This window comes from Anomaloglossus baeobatrachus, chromosome 3 (genome assembly GCF_048569485.1).
Source record: "Anomaloglossus baeobatrachus isolate aAnoBae1 chromosome 3, aAnoBae1.hap1, whole genome shotgun sequence".
Classification (NCBI taxonomy): Eukaryota; Metazoa; Chordata; class Amphibia; order Anura; family Aromobatidae; genus Anomaloglossus; species Anomaloglossus baeobatrachus.
The window spans coordinates 188,884,532-188,909,714 of NC_134355.1; the positions used below are offsets into that span (position 1 = coordinate 188,884,532).

The 25,183-nt window shown below is 44.4% G+C and overlaps 1 protein-coding gene across 2 annotated transcripts in view; it reads right to left on the bottom strand.

The window, feature by feature from the left end:
* TULP4 (TUB like protein 4) overlaps positions 1–25,183 on the bottom strand; it is a 238,575-nt gene that overhangs the window by 103,577 nt on the left and 109,815 nt on the right. For both annotated transcript variants that reach the window (XM_075339647.1, XM_075339648.1), the window contains exon 3: positions 24,070–24,198. In XM_075339647.1, coding sequence (XP_075195762.1) covers positions 24,070–24,198 — 129 coding nt within the window. The remainder of the gene's footprint in view (positions 1–24,069; positions 24,199–25,183) is intronic.

Genomic DNA, 25,183 nt, shown 5'->3' on the forward strand with positions numbered 1-25,183 from the left:
TTGATTAGGAGCTTCTAAGTGGTCTGTAGAACCCAGTACTCTTAATGGTTGGTATGGAATCAAATACTTTTTTTCTCTGCAAAATGCAAATAAAGGACTCCTGCCTGTCTCGCTCCCAAGGTCTCCTGCCTGTCTCGCTCTCAAGGTCTCCTGTTATGATTCAGGGACCGGGGAGGATCAAATAATGCGGAATCCCAAAAAGGTAACAGAGTGGCTGGATACTTATCGGACTGCAGACCTAATCCTGACACACAACTAACAGTAGCCGTGGGGCATGCCTACGATGACCTGGACGCCTCAACAAAGCCGGAGAACTAAATAATCTCACAGATAGAAATATAAGAAAGCTAATCTGCCTCGGAGTAGTCCCCAAAGATAGATAGATAGCCCCCCCACATGTAAAGGCTACGGTGATATAGAAAAACACAATACAAAGCCAGAAAGGACAGATTTCAGCAAAGGTGAGGCACAAACTATCTTTATACAAAAAGGATAGGAAAGAGCAACTGTCTGCAGCCGTAAAAACCCTTATAAATACCAGCACTACTGATATGGAAAAATCCTAAGGTTACTACACCTCTCCCCCACTGTACCAGCACTCAGATGTTACAGGGATCCAAAAAAACACTAATACAGATGAGGGACTAAATAATACCAGGCATGACAAAACACAAATCCTGCAGAATCATGGAGCTAAGTATACAGACACTCCCAGCAGGGAATGATCCCATTCCACCACTCCACACAGACAAATTAGGAATCATGCATAGTATCAAAGCAAAACAACAAAAAGGGTGGTAAACAAACAGCAGAGGTACAAGACCACTTACAGTGCCTACAAGTAGTATTCAACCCCCTGCAGATTTAGCAGGTTTACACATTCGGAATTAACTTGGCATTGTGACATTTGGACTGTAGATCAGCCTGGAAGTGTGAAATGCACTGCAGCAAAAAAGAATGTTATTTCTTTTTTTATTTTTTTTTTTAAATTGTGAAAAGTTTATTCAGAGGGTCATTTATTATTCAACCCCTCAAACCACAAGAATTCTGTTTGGTTCCCCTCAAGTATTAAGAAGTATTTCAGGCACAAAGAACAATGAGCTTCACATGTTTGGATTAATTATCTCTTTTTCCAGCCTTTTCTGACTAATTAAGGCCCTCCCCAAACTTGTGAACAGCACTCATACTTGGTCAACATGGGAAAGACAAAGGAGCATTCCAAGGCCATCAGAGACAAGATCGTGGAGGGTCACAAGACTGGCCAGGGGTACAAAACCCTTTCCAAGGAGTTGGGCCTACCTGTCTCCACTGTTAGGAGCATCATCCGGAAGTGGCAGGCTTATGGAACTACTGTTAGCCTTCCATGGCCTGGACAGCCTTTGAAAGTTTCCACCCATGCCGAGGCCAGGCTTGTCCGAAGACTCAAGGCTAACCCAAGGACAACAAGGATGGAGCTCCGGGAAGATCTCATGGCAGTAGGGACATTGGTTTCAGTCAATACCATAAGTAACGTACTCCCCCGCAATGGTCTCCGTTCCAGACGAGCCCGTAAGGTACCTTTACTTTCAAAGCATCATGTCAAGGCTCGTCTACAGTTTGCTCATGATCACTTGGAGGACTCTGAGACAGACTGGTTCAAGGTTCTCTGGTCTGATGAGACCAAGATCGAGATCTTTGGTGCCAACCACACACATGACGTTTGGAGACTGGATGGCACTGCATACGACCCCAAGAAAACCATCCCTACAGTCAAGCATGGTGGTGGCAGCATCATGCTGTGGGGCTGTTTCTCAGCCAAGGGGCCTGGCCATCTGGTCCGCATCCATGGGAAGATGGATAGCACAGCCTACCTGGAGATTTTGGCCAAGAACCTCCGCTCCTCCATCAAGGATCTTAAGATGGGTCATCATTTCATCTTCCAACAAGACAACGACCCAAAGCACACAGCCAAGAAAACCAAGGCCTGGTTCAAGAGGGAAAAAATCAAGGTGTTGCAGTGGCCTAGTCAGTCTCTTGACCTTAACCCAATTGAAAACTTGTGGAAGGAGCTCAAGATTAAAGTCCACATGAGACACCCAAAGAACCTAGATAACTTGGAGAAGATCTGCATGGAGGAGTGGGCCAAGATAACTCCAGAGACCTGTGCCGGCCTGATCAGGTCTTATAAAAGACGATTATTAGCTGTAATTGCAAACAAGGGTTATTCCACAAAATATTAAACCTAGGGGTTGAATAATAATTGACCCACACTTTTATGTTGAAAATTTATTAAAATTTAACTGAGCAACATAACTTGTTGGTTTGTAAGATTTATGCATCTGTTAATAAATCCTGCTCTTGTTTGAAGTTTGCAGGCTCTAACTTATTTGCATCTTATCAAACCTGCTAAATCTGCAGGGGGTTGAATACTACTTGTAGGCACTGTATCTGAGGGAAGTTCTGGAAGTGAGCAGGACTGGTTGCAGAATGTCCAAACACAAAGGAGCAATTGACCACCGGCAAGTAACAAGAGAAAGCTACTAAGTTAAATAGCCCAATCTGACCCTGATTGCCAGTCCTCTGCAGGTGTGTCGCTTCCATTCCACACATCAACTGCACTGCCAGCACTGACCACCAGAGGGAGCTCTAAACCGGAACACATATTCACAACAGTCTCCTGCCTGTCTCGCTCTCAAGGTCTCCTGCCTGTCTCGCTCTCAAGGTCTCCTGCCTGTCTCGCTCTCAAGGTCTCCTGCCTGTCTCGCTCTCAAGGTCTCCTGCCTGTCTCGCTCTCAAGGTCTCCTGCCTGTCTCGCTCTCAAGGTCTCCTGCCTGTCTCGCTCTCAAGGTCTCCTGCCTGTCTCGCTCTCAAGGTCTCCTGCCTGTCTCGCTCTCAAGGTCTCCTGCCTGTCTCGCTCTCAAGGTCTCCTGCCTGTCTCGCTCTCAAGGTCTCCTGCCTGTCTCGCTCTTAAGGACTCCTGCCTGTCTCGCTCTCAAGGACTCCTGCCTGTCTCGCTCTCAAGGTCTCCTGCCTGTCTCGCTCTCAAGGTCTCCTGCCTGTCTCGCTCTCAAGGTCTCCTGCCTGTCTCGCTGTCAAGGTCTCCTGCCTGTCTCGTTCTCAAGGTCTCCTGCCTGTCTCTTGTGTTTCCCGTCTATCTCTCAGGTCCACTGCCTCATTCTCCCATGTCCCTTCTTCCATCTTTTCACTCTCCCGCTCTTTTCTTTTTGGTCTCCATCTCCCTGGTAGTTTTTCGCTCTGCCACATCCATTTAGCCCCACCCCTCCCCTCTCCTCTCCTGGCTCCCCTGACTGCAGGCTGGGATAAGAACTCCTGCTGCTGAGCAGCCTGCTATGCAGGTCCCAGTGCTGTGTCTCAGTCTAACAATCCTCCAGACAGTGCTTTTGCTGCTGGAGGATTGTGCTGCCTCATAAGACACAGTACCGGATCGCGGGATTTCTTCTTGCCCTTTCTGTGAACCAACTATGATTTGAACAATCGATTTGGGAAAACAGGCTGAATCCCACCCCTCAGGTGCAGACATATCACTGGGGCAATCTGTGCAGCCAGAGAGGGGTCCATGAGGTAAGGGGCCAATTTCTACTTCCAAAGCAGGTGCAATTGTGTATTTTGATGAGCTATTCGCCCGCAAAGGTCTCATAGACAGCTCTTGCACAGGGGCCCTCTTCTGTGTATCTCCACCAGTGCCACCCCTGACCCCATCCCTTATCTACCAAATGAGATGTTGTTCCTTAGCCAGAGGGCCTGACAAAGCCTGTGTGTTGTGCATTGTAGACAGATAAAGAGACTTGTTTATATATATATATATATATATATATATCTCTATCTATCTATATATATATATATAAATATATATATATATATACCCACACACATATTATATATATATATATATATATATATATATATATATATATTGTGAGGTAGCACGGTCGGCTGCGCAGCAGAAGACACGGGATCCAGGCATGAAGGTTCACAGCACACGGTTTAATGTCCAAACAAAAGTCCACAACAATATACATGTGCCTCTCCAGCAGAGAACTCAGAGAGTTCTGTTCACTCCCCCACACCCGGCACACCTGCCCTTGTTCCTGTTTCCATTTAACCCTTCCTTCAGCCTGAAGGGAAACAGCATTAACCCTAGAGTGGATTTACTTTCTATCATGGAGTGAGCACAACCGGGGCGAGACATACCGGCCGTCATAGATAACCCCGGTCACAGTCTCACATACCCCCCCCTCAGTTCAAGCGTGCGGGGTTGAACTCCCGCCATCAAACATGGGCCGCGGGACAAGGCATCGGCGTTGCCCTGCAACCCACCGGCCCTATGTTCAACCGTAAACCGGAAGTTCTGCAGAGAAAGGAACCACCGGGTAACCCGGGCATTCCGTTCCTTGGCGGACCTCATCCAGACCAGTGGAGAGTGATCCGTCACCAAGCGAAACTGCCGTCCTAGCAGGTAATAGCGTAGGGACTCCAAGGCCCACTTGATCGCCAGGCACTCCTTCTCCACTACGCTATAATTCCGCTCGGGAGGGGTGAGCTTCCTACTTAAGAAGGTGACGGGGTGTTCCTCCCCCTGAACCACCTGAGACAGCACTGCCCCCAGGCCGACCCCTGAGGCGTCAGTCTGTACTATGAACTCCTTCCGGAAATCAGGGTGTACAAGAACGGGCTGTCCGCACAGGACCCCCTTCAGGGCCCGGAAGGAGTCCTCGGCCTGCGGAGTCCACCGCACCATGACGGACTTCTTGCCTTTGAGAAGGTCCGTCAAGGGGGCTGACAGTCCCGCAAAATCCTTTACAAACCTCCTGTAGTACCCCACGATACCTAGGAAGGCCCTAACCTGCTTCGTGGTCAGGGGTCTAGGCCACTTCTGGATCGCCTCAACCTTGTTAATTTGGGGCTTAATCACTCCTTGGCCTATCACGTAGCCCAAGTAGCGGGCTTCCGTGAGTCCCAACGCACATTTCTTGGGATTGGCTGTCAATCCGGCTGTTCGAAGCGCGTCCACCACCGCTTGTACCTGTTCCAAGTGGGTCTGCCAATCGGAGCTGTAAATAATGATGTCATCCAGGTACGCTGATGCATACGCCTGGTGGGGTTCCAGCACTAAGTCCATCAACCTCTGGAACGTGGCCGGAGCGCCATGTAACCCAAAAGGCAAGACAACATAGTGGAAGAGACCCTCCGGCGTAACAAAAGCGGTTTTCTCCTTGGCGGACTCCGTTAGTGGCACCTGCCAGTACCCCTTGGTCAGGTCGAGCGTGGTAAAATATCGCGCCTGTCCCAGCCTATCAATCAGCTCATCCACCCGGGGCATGGGGTAGAGATCGAACTTGGATATTTCGTTCAATCTCCTAAAGTCATTGCAGAACCTTAAGGAGCCATCGGGTTTTGGTATTAGGACAATCGGACTAGCCCATTCACTCCGGGATTTTTCGATGACCCCCAGGCGTAACATTGTCTTTACTTCCTCCGATATGGCTTGTCGTCGAGCCTCCGGTACCCGGTATGACTTCAGGCGTACCTTCAGGTGGGGCTCGGTGACAAAATCATGTCGTATCAGACTGGTCCTACCGGGCAGCTCGGAGAAGACATCGGGGTTCTGCTGAACCAACCGTCTGGCCTCTCGCCTCTGTTGCTTGGTGAGGGCTTCTCCAATCCTTACTTCCGGTTCGTCCTCTCCGGAGGTCGCTGGAGCCGGATGTGAACGACCCGAAGAGGAGGGAGGTGGGGAAAAAACAGCCATCAGGCTTTCCCGTTCCTGCCAAGGTTTTAATAGGTTGACATGGTATATTTGTTCAGGTTTCCGCCTACCGGGCTGCAATACCTTATAGTTGACCACCCCGACTCTTTCCTTTATCTCGTAGGGGCCTTGCCACTGAGCCAGGAATTTACTCTCCGCCGTGGGGATTAATACCAACACCCGATCCCCGGGTTTAAAGGTCCGCACGGTGGCTTGTCTATTGTAGCGGCCGCTTTGTGCGGCCTGAGCCTCCTGTAAATGCTCCTTCACAATTGGCATGACCGCGCTTATGCGGTTCTGCATACCCAAAATGTGTTCAATCACACTTTTATGGGGGGTGGGCTCTTGCTCCCATGTTTCCTTTGCCAGGTCCAACAATCCCCGGGGATGTCGCCCGTATAACAATTCAAAAGGCGAAAACCCCGTGGATGCCTGTGGCACCACACGGATGGCAAACATCAAATAGGGAAGCATCATATCCCAGTCTTTCCCGTCTTTGGAGATCACCCTTTTGAGCATGGTTTTCAGGGTTTTATTAAAACGCTCGACTAAACCGTCCGTTTGAGGATGATACACAGACGTACGCAACTGCTTGATCTGGAGTAGCCGGCATAGTTCTTTGGTCACTTTAGACATGAATGGGGTCCCCTGATCCGTAAGGATCTCCTTGGGCAACCCCACCCGGCAGAACACAGCAAACAACTCCCGAGCTATAAGCTTTGCTGCAGTATGTCTGAGAGGTATCGCCTCGGGATACCGGGTGGCATAGTCAACGATCACTAGGATGTGTTGGTGCCCTCGAGCGGACTTTACGAGGGGCCCCACCAGATCCATCCCTATACGTTCAAAAGGGACTTCTATAATGGGTAACGGTACCAACGGACTGCGAAAATGGGTCAGGGGTGCGGTAAGCTGACACTCCGGGCAGGTTTCGCAGAACCGTTTTACCTCCCCAAAGACCCCGGGCCAATAGAACCTTTGCAATATTCGCTCCTGCGTTTTCTTGACCCCTAGGTGGCCACTCATCAGGTGTTTATGAGCCAAGTCGAGGACCCGCCGGCGATGCGGCTGGGGCACCACCAACTGTTCTACCCCCACGCCCCGTATTTCATCTACCCGCTAGAGTAAATCCTGCTTAAGAGCGAAATGGGGGTACCTTACCTGGGCACCGGGCAGCTGTGCCACCCCGTCAACTACTGTCACCCGACTCCGGGCATGTATTAACGTAGGGTCCTGGAGTTGGGCTGTCCCAAACGTATCCGGGGACGCCTCCAACTCCGGGATGGGCTCGACCGTCTCAGCCTCTCCTGCCAATACCTCTAGGGGTGACCTATCGGGTTCACACTCTGTCCCTATCATGGTGACCCCTACGGCAGGTGTCCCGGATTCAGGATTGTAGGGCTCAGGTCCCGGACTGACCAATATCTGAGGGGACTTAGGGGGTCCCCTCCATAAAGTCCAAAAATAGGGCAGATCCCTTCCTAGGATCACGTCATAAGGAAGAGTGTTAAGAAGTCCCACCTCATGTTGCACCTGACCGCAAGGTGCTGTGATGGTGACAATCCCCGTGGGATAGTCGCGGCGGTCCCCATGTATGCAAACCACCCCCACGGTACGTCCTGTGGCCTTTACTTTAGCCCTCAAGGTGGATCGCACAAGGGTCACTAAGCTTCCGGAATCCAACAATCCTGTAACCGGACATCCATTCACCTGTATTTGGCACAAGTGGGGCTCCGTCTCTGGGGAGACCAGGTCAGCGGTACACAGCACCTGAGCATACATTGAACCCCGCCGGGTAACCCCACAATCCATGGGCTCCGTGGTGAGTGGACACTGGGCTTCCATATGTCCCACCCGCTGGCACCGCCAACATCTAATGGGGACGGAAACCCCCTTGACGGGTTGTCGTTTAGGGTACAGAACCTTCCGGACCTCAGGAATGGCGGCCGCGGCCTCAGACGGGACGGTAGGGGACTCCTGCACCGTTGTCAGCGGTGGGTCCTTGGCCCTAGGCTTGGAGGGGCCGGACCGACGGGCGGTACGCAAAGTCTCAGTGTCCCGTATCAAGTCCTGCGTAGCCACATGCCGCTCTACCAGGGACACTAATTGGTCCAGGGTACTCTGGTCACCCTGTCCGACCCACCGTTGAACGGTGACGGGTAAAGTGCGCACAAACCGATCCACTACTATCCTTTCCACCATTTGCGCCGGGCTTAGAGTGTCAGGCTGCAACCACTTTTTTACAAGATGCAACAAGTCATAGGCCTGGGAGCGTACGGTTTTGGCTTCCTCATAGAACCACTGATTTACCCGCTGAGCCCGTACATAGGTATTCACCCCCAACCGAGCCAGTATTTCGGCTTTCAGGGTCACATAGTCAATGGCGTCCTCGGTACAGAGGTCCAGGTACGCTTTTTGGGGTTCCCCCGTCAGATAGGGCGACAATACCTCAGCCCACTGGGGGGTCGGCAGCTTTTCCCGCTCGGCCACCCGCTCAAACACCGCCAGGAACGCTTCCACATCATCACCCGGGGTCATCTTTTGCAACGCTTGTCTCACCGCTTTCCGGACGCTGCCGCCGTCACCCGGTCCCGGGGTTGTTGCTGCCGGTCCGGCACGGATCGACGTGGCCAGGAGAACCATCTGTTCTTGGTGCCTTTTTTCCTGCATTTGCAAGGATTGCTGCTGACGTTCCAACGCCCGGAGCAGGTGTGCATTGGTCTGTTGCTGCTGTGCATTAGCCTCTTGTAGCTGTGCATTAGTCTGTTGCTGCTGCCTTAGTATGTCCTCCATGGCGTCGCCGGGTTTGGGCTGTAGTATAGCCGCTCGAATCCAGGACATGTGCTGCTGGGTCACCAGGGATGGATGCTACACCTCACCGGCTGTCATGCCCGCCGATTCTCCACCATATGTGAGGTAGCACGGTCGGCTGCGCAGCAGAAGACACGGGATCCAGGCATGAAGGTTCACAGCACACGGTTTAATGTCCAAACAAAAGTCCACAACAATATACATGTGCCTCTCCAGCAGAGAACTCATAGAGTTCTGTTCACTCCCCCACACCCGGCACACCTGCCCTCGTTCCTGTTTCCATTTAACCCTTCCTTCAGCCTGTAGGGAAACAGCATTAACCCTAGAGTGGATTTACTTTCTATCATGGAGTGAGCACAACCGGGGCGAGACATACCGGCCGTCATAGATAACCCCGGTAACAATCTCACAATATATATACATATATATTATATTTTAATATCTAGGACTATTAAATTGGAAGTTTGTGAAACTAATACATATGTGCAGCCCAATAAATGTTACATCATTAGAATTGGGGTCCCTCCCCTTTCATCATGCTGCTCTCTGCTCTCTGGTAGCAAAAAGATGGCGGCCGATTCCCTTATTTAGTTCTTTAGGCCTTTGAATTTAGTGTTCATATGTTCATTTTTTTGCTGCATTTAGAGCAAAAACATAATTTCGTTGTAAATTTTAAAAAAATCACAGCAAAAAAATTGCAGTTTACAGAGATCTCAGCAGAAAAAAAAAGTGCCAAAAGCTTATGAACACAGCCTAAACCTATGCCTGCCATTTTTTTAAAACCTTTCCAACTAGTAAACTGCTGTCTAGATTAGCACCTCACTTAAAATGTAATTAAGTGGACGTGCGTGCTTCACATGCAAATGACATAGTCTCCGATAATAAAGGCTATGCAATTTCATCTGGAGAAAATAATGATAGATTTCTGATCCAGTTTGGTTAATTTAGATAGATCGCCTCATGTAAACACTCATTATATGCATGATTATGCTCATGTTACAATACTTAGCTTCATTATTCTAGACCACATGATAAAATAACTCCTGCTGAGGATAAAAAAAAATCTTTACTGAGGTTACCAAGCTTCTCAAACATTTTCTCTACACTATTATATAGGAAAAAAAACTCACTACAAGAACTCCTATTTTGGGGGCACTAAATAAACAATCAAAAAAGAAAAAAAATGTCAAAACTTTGCTTCCCAGAATAAGAGAAAATATTATTTCCAGTTTATTTAGTTCCAAACAGGTTCTATAAACATCCCACATGTCAACGCGTTTCGAACCACTGTTCTTTTTCAGAGCCTCGCCCAGCTGTTCTGACACTACAATGGTATAAGAACAGAAACACTAAAAATAAAAAGATATTTTGAAACATATATAACTAATCTTTATGTGTGTTCTTTGTTCAGATGTTACTATACTGATCAAAAATAGAAACGCAACACTTGTTATTGCTCCCATGTTTCATGAACTAAACTCAAAGGTCTAAGACTTTTTCTATGTACACAAAAGGCCTTTCTCTGTCAAATATTGTTCACAAAATCATCTAAATCTGTGTTAGTCAGCACTTCTCCATTGCTGAGATAATCCATCCACTTCACAGGTGTGGTATATCAAGATGCTCATTAAACAGCATGATTATTACACAGGTATGCCTTTGGCTGGCCACAATAAAAGGCCACTCTAAAATGTACAGTATTATCACGCAGCACAATGCCTTAGATGTCGCAAGTTTTGAGGGACTGTGCAATTGGCATGCTGACTGCAGGAGTCTCCACAAGAGAGAACACCCACAAATTGAATGTTCATTTCTCTACCATAAGCTGACTCCAAAGGAGTTTCAGAGAATTTGGCAGTACATCCACCGATCTCAGACCACACCAGCCCAAGACCTCAACATCCAGCATCTTCACCTCTAAGATCGCCTGAGACCAGGCTAGCTGCTGCAACAATCTGTTTCCATAACCAAAGAATTTCTGCACAAACTGTGAGAAACCGTCTCATGGAAGCTCATCTGCATGCTCGTCATCCTCCCTGGGGGCTCCACCTGACTGCAGTTCATCATCATATCCTACTTGAATGGGTAAATGCTCACATTTGATGGCAGCTGATGCTGGAGAGGTGTTCTCTTGACAGATGAATCTCAATTTTCACTGTACAGGGCAGATGGCAGACTCTCAAATCGTGGTCACACCAGAAACTGACAGGTTTACTAACCCCTCCGGAGCTCCGCAATACTGTAAAACTGCACATTTTAGAGTGGCTTTTTATTGTGGCCAGCCAAAGACACACCTGTGTAATAATCATGCTGTCTGATCAGTATCTTTATATACCACACCTGTGAGGTGGATGGATTATCTCAGCAAAGGAGAAGTGCTCCTTTATGTTGCTGTCAGATGAGGTAGCAAAAATCTGCTGACCGATTCCCTTTAAAAAAAACATGGAACCAATCAATTGTGATCTTTACAACACACAAACTTTGTACACTCTAGTACTATGGTTATGAAAATGAGGACAGTGTTCCAGCAGGATAACGACCTGAAGCATTCACTGAGATTGCCAAAGAAATGGTTCAATGAAGTAAAGGTGTAAGATTGGTCTCAACTGTCCCCAGACCCCAACCCAATCAATAGCTTGTGGGTAGAGTTGAATAAAACGCTGTATACACAACCACGTGTGTCGTCCAGTATGCACCAACTTTGGGAACGTGTAGAAGAGAACTGGTATCAGATTTCGTCGGAGATATGCTTGAATCTGATCAACAGCATGAGCAGCAGGATTCAAGCAGTGTTGAAAGCCAAAGATGGATTTGCAAAATACTAACAAAATACTAAAAATTTTAATTTAAAATTTTTGGAGCAAAACAGTAACAATGCAGTGACATGACAAAAATCTGCATAACTAATCATATGCTAAATAGTTGCAAGTCAAATTTATGTATGAGATAGCCAAGATAAAATGAAGGTAGTCTCATGGTCGAAGTTGTAGTGGATGGTGAGTGATAGGGCCTGAAAGTGAAAAATTCAAAACATTATTACCCTTTTGCTTGTCAGTGTATTTCAAAGAATTAACTGGAAGCCCCGATGTGCCGTCGCACGCAAAATTGTAGGAATCGTTCTACTAAAGTGAGGGGGGAAAAAACACAATGGACACTGAAATAACCGGAAACTGACAAAATTAATTTTCAGTTTAAATTAACGGGTTATCAACTTACGAAAATCGGACATTGCTTCTGAATTGTGGCTCAACAGAACAATTAAAAATTTGAGAAAATAAAAATGGCTTGGACAGAAATGATGGTATCCTTAATTTAATATTTTGCTGCATAACATTTTGAGGCAATCACTGCAAACAAATGATTTCTGTAGCTCTCAATGAAACTTCTACACTTGTCCACAGGTATTTTGGCCTATTCTCCGTGAGCAAACTGCTAGAGCTGTGTCAGGTTTGAAAAATGACATCCTCAGACTGCATGTTTCCTCTCCTTCCACAAATGCTTTTTGACACTAGGCCGGACATTTCATTCCAGAAAGACCCAGTTGTACACTCCAATATGATGTGAAAAATGTAGTTACTTACAATAGCAGAGGATCCAGTATGTGAAGACGTTTCGGTCACATATTTTGACCTTCATCTGCTCACATACTGCTGTTGTAATAAGGTGCCTACTACAATAGCGGTGGACTCCACTAGCACGCTCCTCACAGCAGTATATGAACAGATAAAGGTCAAAATATATGCCCAAAAAATCTTCAAATACTGGATTTGCTGTTATTTGTGAATAGATCAATTTTTCGTATCGTATTGGAGTGCCTGGTTATAATGGTGTTCACTGTACCGTGCTTTGAATTCAACTGTCCAAAGGACATTTTTCTAGAACCTTTGTAGCTTGTCAATATGCATTTTGGCAAATTCTAGTCTGGCTTTTCTGTTATTTGCATTCAACAGTGGCTTCTTCTTAATTCAAATTCAATGGAGTCTACTTTGGCTAAGACAGCGACAGATAATGCAATCTGACATGATGTATTGTGACATTTGAGTTCACCTCTAATCTCTTTGGATGTTGTTCGGGGCTCTTTGGTTACCATTTGTATTATCTGCCTCTTCATTTTATCATCAATTTTCCTCTTGCAGACAAGTACAGGGAGGTTGGATACAGTCCCATAGAACTTAAACCTTCTGAATATTATGTGCAACTGTAGTAACAAAAACATCAAGCAGTTTGGAGATTGTTACAGGTAAAGGCTATGACATATTTGGCAATTATTTTCTTTCTAACCTCCTGAGACAACTCTTTCCTTAGCTTTCTTTGATCCATGTTTAGTGTGGAACACACCATGATGTCAAACATCACAGTGACTACTTTTCATCATTTAAATAGGCAGAATAACTGATTACAAGTTTGTAGACACCTGTGATGCTAATTAGAGGATACGGCTCAAATTATTTTCTAGGGGTACCATATAATTTTTGTCCAGGCAATTCTTAGCAGTTTTTTTAATCAGTTGATCCACAATTTATAAGCAGTGTCTGATTTTCATTAATTTACAAATCAGTAAGTTTACTTTTGACAGTTTCAAGTTTTTTTCAGTGACCATTGTGGGTTTTTCTTACTTTAACAGGATACCAGTAATTTTGTCCTTGTCTATAACAAGCTATATGTGAACGGAGCCTTAAAAATTCTACAAAATGTTATGTACAACTAAACGCCACCAATAACAGCATCAACTTAACCCACAAAAACAAGGCCATACCCAAGTCTGTCATCTAGTAATGAAAATATGCACAAAGGCTTTAAAAATGGGACTTGACTCTAACCCCAAAAGATATCCAGCAAAATGTGTTCCCCCCCAAATTCAAATAACCTCTTTCTTTTGAGCCACATAGTGCGCCTAAACCGCAATTCGCATTCATATGTTTGGCATTACTGTAACAGACTGTACAGCCAGATGTGGGGTATTGCCACATTCAGGAAAAATTGTGGAACAAATTACGGGGCCAATTTTATCTATTTCCCCAAGCGCTGGGGCTGAAACAACAATTTAATGATTGAAATGTAATTATTTTGTCTTCAGGTATAACACGGTCTGAAACACCTGTTGTGTCAGTATGCTCTTTGCATTGAGGAGTGTAAATTGTAAGAAGGGGTTATTTATATGGAGAAAGGGAGGGGGTTTCTGCTGGTTTGGGACCTAAGGGGATCTGCCAATGTGACATGGCACCCGCAAACTATTCCAACAAAATCTGTACCCCAATATGGCGCCTCTTCGCTCCTGGGTTTTGTACTGCTATTGACAAGTAGTTCCCAACCACACTTGGGCTATTGGCATGCTAAGGAGAAATTGCGTAACAAATTATGTGCTCCATTTTCTCCTTTTAGTCCTGTTGAACATTTAAATCTTGAGACTAAAACAACATTTTAGTGGAAGAAGTGAAATTTTTCATTTTCACAGTCCAATGTTATACAATTCTATGATTCACCTGTTATGTTGCTCACTACAACCCTAGATACGTTCCTCGTGAGGTGTAGTTTCCAAAATGAGGTTACATGTGTGGGGGATTCTGCTGCTTTGACATTTCAGGGGCTCTTCCCTTCTGAAACATGCCTTGTTCCCAAACAGTAGTTTCTGACCATATTATAGAGAGTATCAACGCACTCAGGAGGGGTTGCACAACAGTGAGGTCCATTTTTTTTTACCTTTTACTTTCGTGAAACTGAAAACAACTTGAGGATAAAGCTACATTTTAATAAGAAAAATTGGATTTTTAACTTTTTTCTTACAGTATGTATTATTTATGTATTTACTTATGTGAAGCACCTAAAGAATTTATCTTTCTTAATGAGGTTTTTAATATGATGAGGGGTGCACATTTTAAAATTGAGTCTATATATGTTTTGTGAATTTCATTGAAGACAAAAAACTAAAAAATTTCTGCAAAATGTTTAACCCTTCTAACATTCTAGCAAAGAATAAAAAAGTATTTTCAAACATGATAAATATTATTTATCAACTGTTTTGTGTGGTACAACTATCCGCTTTAACCCCTTCATCCTAGAGCCTGTTTTTACCTTCCTGACCAGGCCAATTCTCTCAGTTCTGACAAGTGTCACTTTATGTGGTAATAACTCTCGGATTCTGAGACTGTTTAATCATGACATATTGTACTTCACGTTAGTGGTAAACGTAGGTCAATATTCTTTGCATTTATTTGTGAAAATATTGGAATTTTGGAGAAAATGTTGGAAAATTTTGCAATTTTCTAACACTTAATTTTTATGCCTTTAAACCAAATCGTTATAATCACACAAAATAGTTAATAAATAACAATTCCCACATGTCTACTTTACACTGCCATCATTTTTGAAACATATTTATTTTGTTGTTACAATGGTTAAAAGTTAATCAGCAATTTGTAATTTTTACAACAAACAAAATTTACATAAACATTTTTTTTAGGGACCACATCACATTTGAAGTGACTTTTAGAGGCCTGCATGATAGAAAATACCAATAAGTGAAAACGTTTTAAAAAGTGTACCTCTCAAAGTCCTCAAAACCACATTCAAGAAGTTTATTAACCCTTCAGGTGCTTTACAGGAGTTAAAGTAAAGTGGAAATAAAAAATGAAAACGTAACTTTTTCCTACAAAAAATGTTGCTTTAGCACAAAATTTTTCATTTTTACAAGGGTAACAGGAGTAAAATTAATCAATTTGTTGTGCAATCTCCCGCGTACACAAATGTCCCATATGTGGTGAAAAACTACTGTTTGGGCACATGGCAGGGCTCGGAAGGGAAGGTGCAACATTTTACTTTTGGAACGCAAAATTGGCTGGAATAGACAGCAGATGCCATGTCACGTTTGCAGAGCTGCTGATGTGCCTAAACAGTGGAAACCTCACACACGTAAACCCACACCACTCAAGCAATTTATTTGCAGGTGTAATGAGCACCTTGAACCCACAGGTACCTCACAGACGTTTATAAGGTTGAGTCGTGGAAATGAAAGAATCAATTTTTCCCACTAAAATGTTCTTTCAGACCCACAATTTTCAGTTTTACAAGGATAACAGAAGAAAATGGACAATACAATTTGTTGGGTAATTTCTCCTGAGTTCATTGATACCTCACATTTGGTAACAATCTACTGTTTGGGCACACTGCAGTGCTGGGAAGGGAGAGAGTGCCAAATGAATTCTGGAGTGCAAATTTGTCTGGAATAGATTGCAGATGCCATGTCACATTTGAAGAGCCCCTGACATGCTAAAAAGCAGAAACCTCCACAAGTGACCCCATTTGGAAACTGCACATTTTGAGGCATTCATATAGGGCTATAATGAACATTTTTAACCATTCAATTTTTTATTCATTTTCATTGACACATCAGCAATACTGTATATTCAACATACATATTGAAAACAAGTTACATACTGTTTGTACAGTAACACGTAAATCAGTATGGATAACACAAAAACCAAACAACAAACAAAAATAAAAACTTGTGGTTAATGCAATTAGGTTGAATAGGCTGTTTAAACAGGGATCTTATTCAGTGATGAGTTTATCCACACTTGCCAATCTTTTATGAACCTATGGAAATTATTTTTATGAGCTAACATTTTTTCGAAAGCGCATGTTTTATTGATTGTAAAAATTGTATCTGCATTGGTGGAGAGGTCTGGGGTTTTCCAACGCCTGGTAATGACTAATCTGGTGGCCAGTAAAATGTGTGCAGACACCACTCTACCTCGGGCAGGGATGTTCTGTAGGTTAAGCATAAGCACTGCTAGTTCAGGGGAGGGGTGGATTGTTGTGTTACCAACTGAGGAAATTAATTGGAAAGTATGGGACCATACAGATGATATTCTGGGCATTCCCACAGAATGTGGATAAGGGAGCCTTTTGAGGTACAATTGCACCAACAGAGATGTGGGATCTGAGGGAATATATAGCCAAGTCTGACCTGGGTATACCATCTCAGGACCGTTTTATGTGAGATTCAAAGTATGACATACAGCTGAAGGTTTGAGAAGCAAAGAATAATGATTGTTGCCACTCAGAAGTGGAGAAATATCTATTCAGTTCTCTCTCCCAGGACATGAATGGTGTGGTTTTGACAAACCTATTTTTGGATCCTAGTAGCAAATAAATTGGTTTCAGGCCTGCGGGTGAGAAGTGGGATTTGATAGAATTTGGATTAATTAGTTATGTAATTTTATAAGGTCCTGAAAAGCAGAGCGTATTGTGTGTCTGACTCGGAGGTAATCATAAAATTCCTTGGGGAGGAGTTAAATTTTTTGCTGTAGTTGTTCGAACGTCAGCATACCATTCCCATTCGTGATATGATTAATCGAGGTGGCACCTTTTCTTGGCCAGTCTTGTAGGTTAAGATCTTTGGACGGACTTCTAGTGGTGCTTTCGATATTAACCAATTGGAAAAGGATGGACTTATTTGAGAAAAGAAGTCCAGTTGGTAACTGAATAAACCGTTAAAGGTATGGGGTCATGTCCCTTCAATGGAGCAACCATCAACATTAAAGGGAACCTGTCATCAGAAATTTAGCTATAAAGCTAAAAGTTCCCCCCTCTGCAGCTCCTGGGCTGCATTCTAGGAAGCTTCCTATAGTTTTTGTGGCCCCTTTTATTCCAAAATAAATACTTTACAAACTTGTACCTTTTCGTATGCAAATTTCTTAAATCTTCCATGGGGGCGGGCTGCCTGATGTACGTTACTGTCCTCCTGCCGATTTACGCCGCCCCCGAATGCTGAATTTCAAACCTCAGGACGCCGCCCCTGGGCGCCCGTGGTCCCGCGCATGCGCTGTGCTACTGTAGCGGTGCCGTGCACTGTGTGCACGTGTGACCGCTAGTGACACTTTGCGCGGGCACGAGGTTATGGGCGGCGCTGTGAGTGTCATCAGTAAGTGCCGTCCATAACCTCGTGACCGCACTTTCCCCTCTTCCTCCAGCGTTCTGCGCAAACGCTCGCTGGCCAGATGACCGGACGTCACCTCCTTCCCATCCTGCTCAGCAGCAGGAATTAGATGGGAGGAGCGGACGGAGCAGTCGGTGCCCGCGCAAAAGCGTCACCAGCGGTCACACGTGCACGCAGTGCACGGCACCGCTACAGTAGCACAGCGCATGCGCGGGACCACGGGCGCCCAGGAGTGGCGTCCTGAGGTTTGAAATTCAGCATTCGGGGGCGGCGTAAATCGGCAGGAGGACAGCAACGTACATCAGGCAGCCCGCCCCCATGGAAGATTTAAGAAATTTGCATACGAAAAGGTACAAGTTTGTAAAGTATTTATTTTGGAATAAAAGGGGCCACAAAAACTATAGGAAGCTTCCTAGAATGCAGCCCAAGAGCTGCAGAGGGGGGAACTTTTAGCTTTACAGCTAAATTTCTGATGACAGGTTCACTTTAAGCAGAGCACAAAGGTTTTTTGAGGGGACAAAATGAGATTTGATCTGGACCCATTGGTTGGGTTGATCTCCTCTCCACCAGCTCCTAAGATGGTCTATTTGTGAGGCTGGAAAATAATCGGAAATGTTGGGAAGACCCGAGCATCCAAATTCTTTGGGTCTTTTCAAGAGGTGGTTGGAAAGTCTCAGCTTTTTGCCTTTCCATACGAATGAGTTTAGAAATTTGTGAGCTTGAAGGAAAAAGAATTGGAGAGGGTAAATTGGGACAGTGCAGAAGATATATAGAAATTTCGGGAGAAGGATCATTTGGAATGTTACGATGTGCCCGATCCAGGATATGTCAATTTTCAATTGTGTTCAGTAGAGGAAGGTAATTGTATTTGTATAGAGAGTGGTTGTCTGGAGATTTGAATATGCCTAGGTAATTAATACATTCAAATTTCCAGTCTAGAGCAGTGCTTCCAAGAAGTTGGTTCAGTTCAGCATTTGAGGTGGGATGCTGATTGGCTTATATTTGGAATTTCCCATTATTTATTTTATAGTAAGATAGATTGCCAAACGTTTTAATTGTTTTAAAGGCTGCTTTTAATGAGGGCAGTGTTCCAAGGATAGGATGATGTTGTCAGCATATAAGGTTATGCAGTGGGCATAGCCCCCTACAGTGATGCCATGGATCTCAAGAATTTTACACCATTGAGCGATAAAGAAAAAATAATATTTTTACCACTAAAATGTTGGTTTAGCCAAGTTTTTACTTTTCATAAAAGCTAATAAGAAAAATTGGACCTCACAGTTTGTTGTGCAATTTCTCCTGAGTGTACCAATACCCTACATGTAGTCAGGAAATTCTTTCCAGGCACAATGGAAAACTCAGAAGAGAGAGTGCCACATTATAGTGTAGATTTTACTGCTATGGTTTGTGAGTGTCTGGGCCCAATGTAAGAGCAACTGAGGTCCCAGAACAGCAGAACCCCCCATAAGTGGATTGCTCATATTGACACCAGGTACCGTATTTTTCGGACTATAAGACGCACCAGACTATAAGACGCACCCTTGTTTTAGAGGAGGAAAAAAATAGAAAAAAATAAAATTAAAGTAAAAGAATGTGGTCATGACACACTGTTATTTTACTGCTGACAGCGTTACTGAGGTAATAATATCCCCAAATTCTGTCCTCATATCCCCCATTCTGGGTACCTTCCAGGTATATATGGCCCCCATCGTGGAATATGTATATTCCCCATCATTATATGTGTGATCCTCCAATCTGGTGTGTGTGTGCGTGTGTATATATAGTTATAGTGTGTGCGCGCGCGTGTGTGCGCGTATATATATACAGTTAGGTCCAGAAATATTTGGACAGTGACACAAGTTTTGTTATTTTAGCTGTTTACAAAAACATGTTCAGAAATACAATTATATATAATATGGGCTGAAAGTGCACACTCCCTTCTGCAATATGAGAGTTTTCACATCCAAATCGGAGAAAGGGTTTAGGAATCATAGCTCTAATGCATAGCCTCCTCTTTTTCAAGGGACCAAAAGTAATTGGACAAGGGACTCTAAGGGCTGCAATTAACTCTGAAGGCGTCTCCCTCGTTAACCTGTAATCAATGAAGTAGTTAAAAGGTTTGGGGTTGATTATAGGTGTGTGGTTTTGCATTTGGAAGCTGTTGCTGTGACCAGACAACATGCGGTCCAAGGAACTCTCAATTGAGGTGAAGCAGAACATCCTGAGGCTGAAAAAAAAGAAAAAATCCATCAGAGAGATAGCAGACATGCTTGTAGTAGCAAAATCAACAGTCGGGTACATTCTGAGAAAAAAGGAATTGACTGGTGAGCTTGGGAACTTAAAAAGGCCTGGGCGTCCACGGATGACAACAGTGGTGGATGATCGCCGCAAACTTTCTTTGGTGAAGAAGAACCCGTTCACAACATCAATTGAAGTCCAGAACACTCTCAGTGAAGTAGGTGTATCTGTCTCTAAGTCAACAGTAAAGAGAAGACTCCATGAAAGTAAATACAAAGGGTTCACATCTAGATGCAAACCATTCATCAATTCCAAAAATAGACAGGCCAGAGTTAAATTTGCTGAAAAACACCTCATGAAGCCAGCTCAGTTCTGGAAAAGTATTCTATGGACAGATGAGACAAAGATCAACCTGTACCAGAATGATGGGAAGAAAAAAGTTTGGAGAAGAAAGGGAACGGCACATGATCCAAGGCACACCACATCCTCTGTAAAACATGGTGGAGGCAACGTGATGGCATGGGCATGCATGGCTTTCAATGGCACTGGGTCACTTGTGTTTATTGATGACATAACAGCAGACAAGAGTAGCCGGATGAATTCTGAAGTGTACCGGGATATACTTTCAGCCCAGATTCAGCCAAATGCCGCAAAGTTGATCGGACGGCGCTTCATAGTACAGATGGACAATGACCCCAAGCATACAGCCAAAGCTACCCAGGAGTTCATGAGTGCTAAAAAGTGGAACATTCTGCAATGGCCAAGTCAATCACCAGATCTTAACCCAATTGAGCATGCATTTCACTTGCTCAAATCCAGACTTAAGACGGAAAGACCCACAAACAAGCAAGACCTGAAGGCTGCGGCTGTAAAGGCCTGGCAAAGCATTAAGAAGGAGGAAACCCAGCGTTTGGTGATGTCCATGGGTTCCAGACTTAAGGCAGTGATTGCATCCAAAGGATTCGCAACAAAATATTGAAAATAAAAATATTTTGTTTGGGTTTGGTTTATTTGTCCAATTACTTTTGACCTCCTAAAATGTGGAGTGTTTGGAAAGAAATGTGTACAATTCCTACAATTTCTATCAGATATTTTTGTTCAAACCTTCAAATTAAACGTTACAATCTGCACTTGAATTCTGTTGTAGAGGTTTCATTTCAAATCCAATGTGGTGGCATGCAGAGCCCAACTCGCGAAAATTGTGTCACTGTCCAAATATTTCTGGACCTAACTGTATATATATATATATATATATATATATATATATATATATATATAGTTATATACTGTGTGTGTGTGTGTGTGTGGTTGTGTGTACATAGTCATAGTGTGCGTGTGTGTGTATATAGTTACACAGTGTGTGTATATAGTGTGTGTGTGTGTGTGTGTGTGTGTGTGATATATATACACACATTATATATATATATATATATATATATATATATATATATATATATATATATGATCCAACCCCATCCAGGTGTACAGTAATGCCTTTATATACTATATTATTTATTGCCTTACTTTTACAGATGTGCTGCTCACCATGCTTCAGTTTGGTCCTGGCATTACAAACAAAGTCTCCCATATCTCAAGGACCTGCAGTGATGTAATGAAGAGGCGGGCACTGTGCTGTTCTGGCCCACCCCTCTGCATTACATCACTGTAGGTCCTTGTCAGCTACGGGAGACTGAGCAGAGGCAGCAGGAGCAAAGTGAAAGTAATGTTTGCACTCAGCACAGAGACTGCGGCTGTGCTGTGAAGGTATGACGTGCTCTGGCCCGGACACTGCAGTGATCTGCACATCCTCCGGGCGAGACATGACTGCAGCGGCACCCTGCTCCTGCCTCCTAAACAGCGGACACTGTCTGCAGGAAGCCGGCGGCTGGAGAACCCACGTGTGTCCACTGTTTACATTAAACTATTGATTTGCTGCTCCTCACCCCCGCTGACTGCAGAGAGAGGTGGGCGGGGAGCAGCTAATGAATATTCATTTACTTTAAGCAGCGGGCACACGTGGTTTCTCCAGCTCCAGCTTCCTGCAGCAGCGACCCTCCCTGCCTCCTGTGATCCCACTGCATAGCGCTGACTCCCCACAGCTCCCTACCCTGCAGCTTCAGACCATAAGACGCACCCCACACTTTCCTCCCAAATTTGGAGGAAAAAAAGTTCGTCTTATGGTCTGAAAAATACGGTATGTGTCACAGAATTTAATACCATTGGGCAGTGAAGTAAAAATATTTTAATTTTTACCACAAAAAAATGTTGTTTTAGCCCTAGATTTTACATTTTCCCAAGGGTAAATGAATAAAAATGTGTACAAAATGTGTCAAATTGTCTCTCCAGGGAGAAAGGAGACAAACTCTAGCACCACCTATTGGAAGTAGCAATCATAAAAGTCAAAAGTGACCTTTTAACAAGCCTTTTTGACTAAGGATTTATGCCAGATCAGAACCCAATTTGCAGACACTGTGTTTCAAGGCGATTGCCCCTTGTCAGTGCAAAGTATGGGATCTTATCTGGCTGTATGAGAACCTATCGTGGGGTCTAAGGAGAAAACCTTTCTCCTTGCAGAGACCTGACAAACCAGTCCGGCTGCCAGTGAAAGGTCTTATAGCTGCAATGCCCCTCTTGGAAATGCCCTTTCCCAGAGGGGCATTGCAGCTATAAGACCCCTCAGTGGAGGCCAAACTGGTTTGTCAGGTCTCCGCAAGGAGAAAAGTTTCGCCCTTAGACAACAAAATTTGTCACACTTTCTGCTATATATGGCAATACCCCACATGTGGCTGTACAGTACTGCTTAGCCATACGACGAGACTCGGGAGGGAAGAAGCGCCATTTGATTCTTAGAGCACAGATTTTTTCTAGAACAGTTTGCAACATCAATATACAGAGCCCCCAACTGCTAGAAGAGCAAAATCTCCCCTTAAGTGACCCTATTTTGGAAATTACACCCCTCTGGCAATTTATCTACAAGTGTAGTGACAATTTTGACTCCATGGGTGTTTTCCAGAAACAAGCAGCAGTGGATATGGCTGAATAAGAATTGTAAATCTGCCATTGTAGTGCTCGGTATGTTGTAGCACCCATACATTTTGCCCACCTTGTGCTAATGGAGACATGCATCCCGTAAATAAACTGCACTCTCATCGCTACAGAAATGCCAAACATTTGGATGCTGAATGTTCTAAATGTACGTTATTTGGCAAAATCCTTTTATATCTTCTATTTTTCAGTTATGGAGTGTGTGCTGCCTGGAAGATAAGCCTCCTCCGATCTTCATTATACAGGATTCCTCCTCCCTTTCTCTACCCTGGTTTCCCTCTGACATCAGGTGCGCGGCCGTTAATCTCGCGCCTGCGCATTATGCCTGCCATCCCTCCCTGCTGTTCTGCTCAGGCTTTAATTTAGCTGTGTGCAGATGCTGGGGAGTCACTGCTGCCTGGAAGATAAGCCTCCTCCGATCTTCATTATACAGGATTCCTCCTCCCTTTCTCTACCCTGGTTTCCTCTGACATCAGGTGCGCGGCCGTTAATCTCGGGCCTGCGCATTATGCCTGCCATCCCTCCCTGCTGTTCTGCTCAGGCTTTAATTTAGCTGTGTGCAGACGCTGGGGAGTCACTGCTGCTTCACAGTGCGGGGGGAGAGATGGCAGGCAGAATGCGCAGGAGCGGGATTTCTGGCCGCGCAACTGACGTCACAGGGACTCTGAAGAGAAGGGGAGGAGGAATCCTGTATAATGAAGATCGGAGGCAGACTTATCTTCCGGGCAGTGCATGCCCCATAGCCTTGAAGATAGAAGATAAAAAAGAGGATTTTTGCCAAATGACCCCTCATCCAGGAGGCAAACAGGTATGGCTCATTTCAACTTTATGCCACATGTATGCCCATATTAATAACTGATAAAAAAAAAACCTCAGCGGGGCTGTAATACCTCCCTAGCACTTTGATTTACAGCTAATTAAGTAACGTCTTGAAGAGTAATTACAGAAGTGCTCATGGTATAGTGAGCAGTGACTAGAATGTTTCCCTCCACTGCCCTAATGGCAGGCAGTAGAGGGAAAATATTAGTTAATTTTCTCCCTGTAGCCACTGCTCCGATAAGGCAGTCGGGCAGGATTTTAAGTCTATTTGCCTGCACATCCTTCATCTGCAGGTATACAGCATTTCTGGAGATGACAGATTCCCTTTAAACTTGACTTTTTCTCATTATCAAACTTCAATCTACACACCATTAGCTGTCTCCTTAAACTGTCTAAGCTCTTTAAAGGAAAATTAATTTCCATGTACCAAATCTCATTACTTCATGGAACAGACACCAGATTTACCACCCACCTGTGCTCCACGATCATTGACCAGTTCCACAGACCATCTACCTTCATACTGGATCCACACGAATATTCCTCCATCTGCATCGCAGGTTGCCAACTTTTGAAAAGGTTCGTTCCATCTCACTAGCACAACCTGAAAAACAACAAAAACACGATCAATCAACATTAACAAAGACTCTGTGCATGAGCTGAGGACATCTTTCCTTGTTAGGATTCATTAACGTCTAATTTATCTCTATGAAGTTGGAGCGGTCAACCATTAATCACTATATTCAGAAATCTTTAGTGAGCTTTAAAGGTAAGCCGATAAACAGAAAGTGGTTTAACATTTAAGACAGAGTTTCATCTGATGCACTTAGGAGTCTGAAAAGACAACACGTTTGTTTCGCTAAGTAAAACGCAATACTCACTGTTATTTTTCTATAAATGAGGCAGACACGTGGCTGACACCTAAACTGGAGTGCAATACTAAAGTTTGCTGTATAGCTTTATATACAAAAGCCCAAATTGTAAAACTGGCAATTTCTATAAAAAATGACTGAAAACCAAGAGTCCGGAAAATATGAATACAACATGGAAATGACATATAATACAAACAAATTAAGGGTGGTTAACTGTACAGTCCCTTGTTTGACCTTGGTAAAGACCATAAAAGTTAGCTGGCCCGAGCACTGCAGGCACCGGAACTTGGATGCGGGCCGCAGAATATTTCACTGCCTCTGTAGACGGCGAGTGGGCCCCCCGGCAGTCCAGGCCCCCGGCACTTGCCCGGGTGCTCACGTCGGCCCTGATTTTGGTAAATATGTGGATGGGCTAACAATATTCAAAAGAGTAGAGCTTGATACTGAAAATGACATACTGGTATCTGTTCTTCAAATAATAGAGCAACTTTCAGGAACTTTTGGTAATTTTTGTGAATTGGCACATAATAATAAGCATGCTTTATGTTCAGGACTTGCATGAAGCAGTCCTGAAAAAGAAGGTCTATTGCCGACCCTATAGTCTCCATCTTGAATAGTAGACTTTTGTTTAGACTTTTTAGATTTATAACCATTCTTAAAGGGAACCTGTTGTGTAAAAAGGCTATTAATCTTCAGGTATGGGGTTAATCTGCAGGT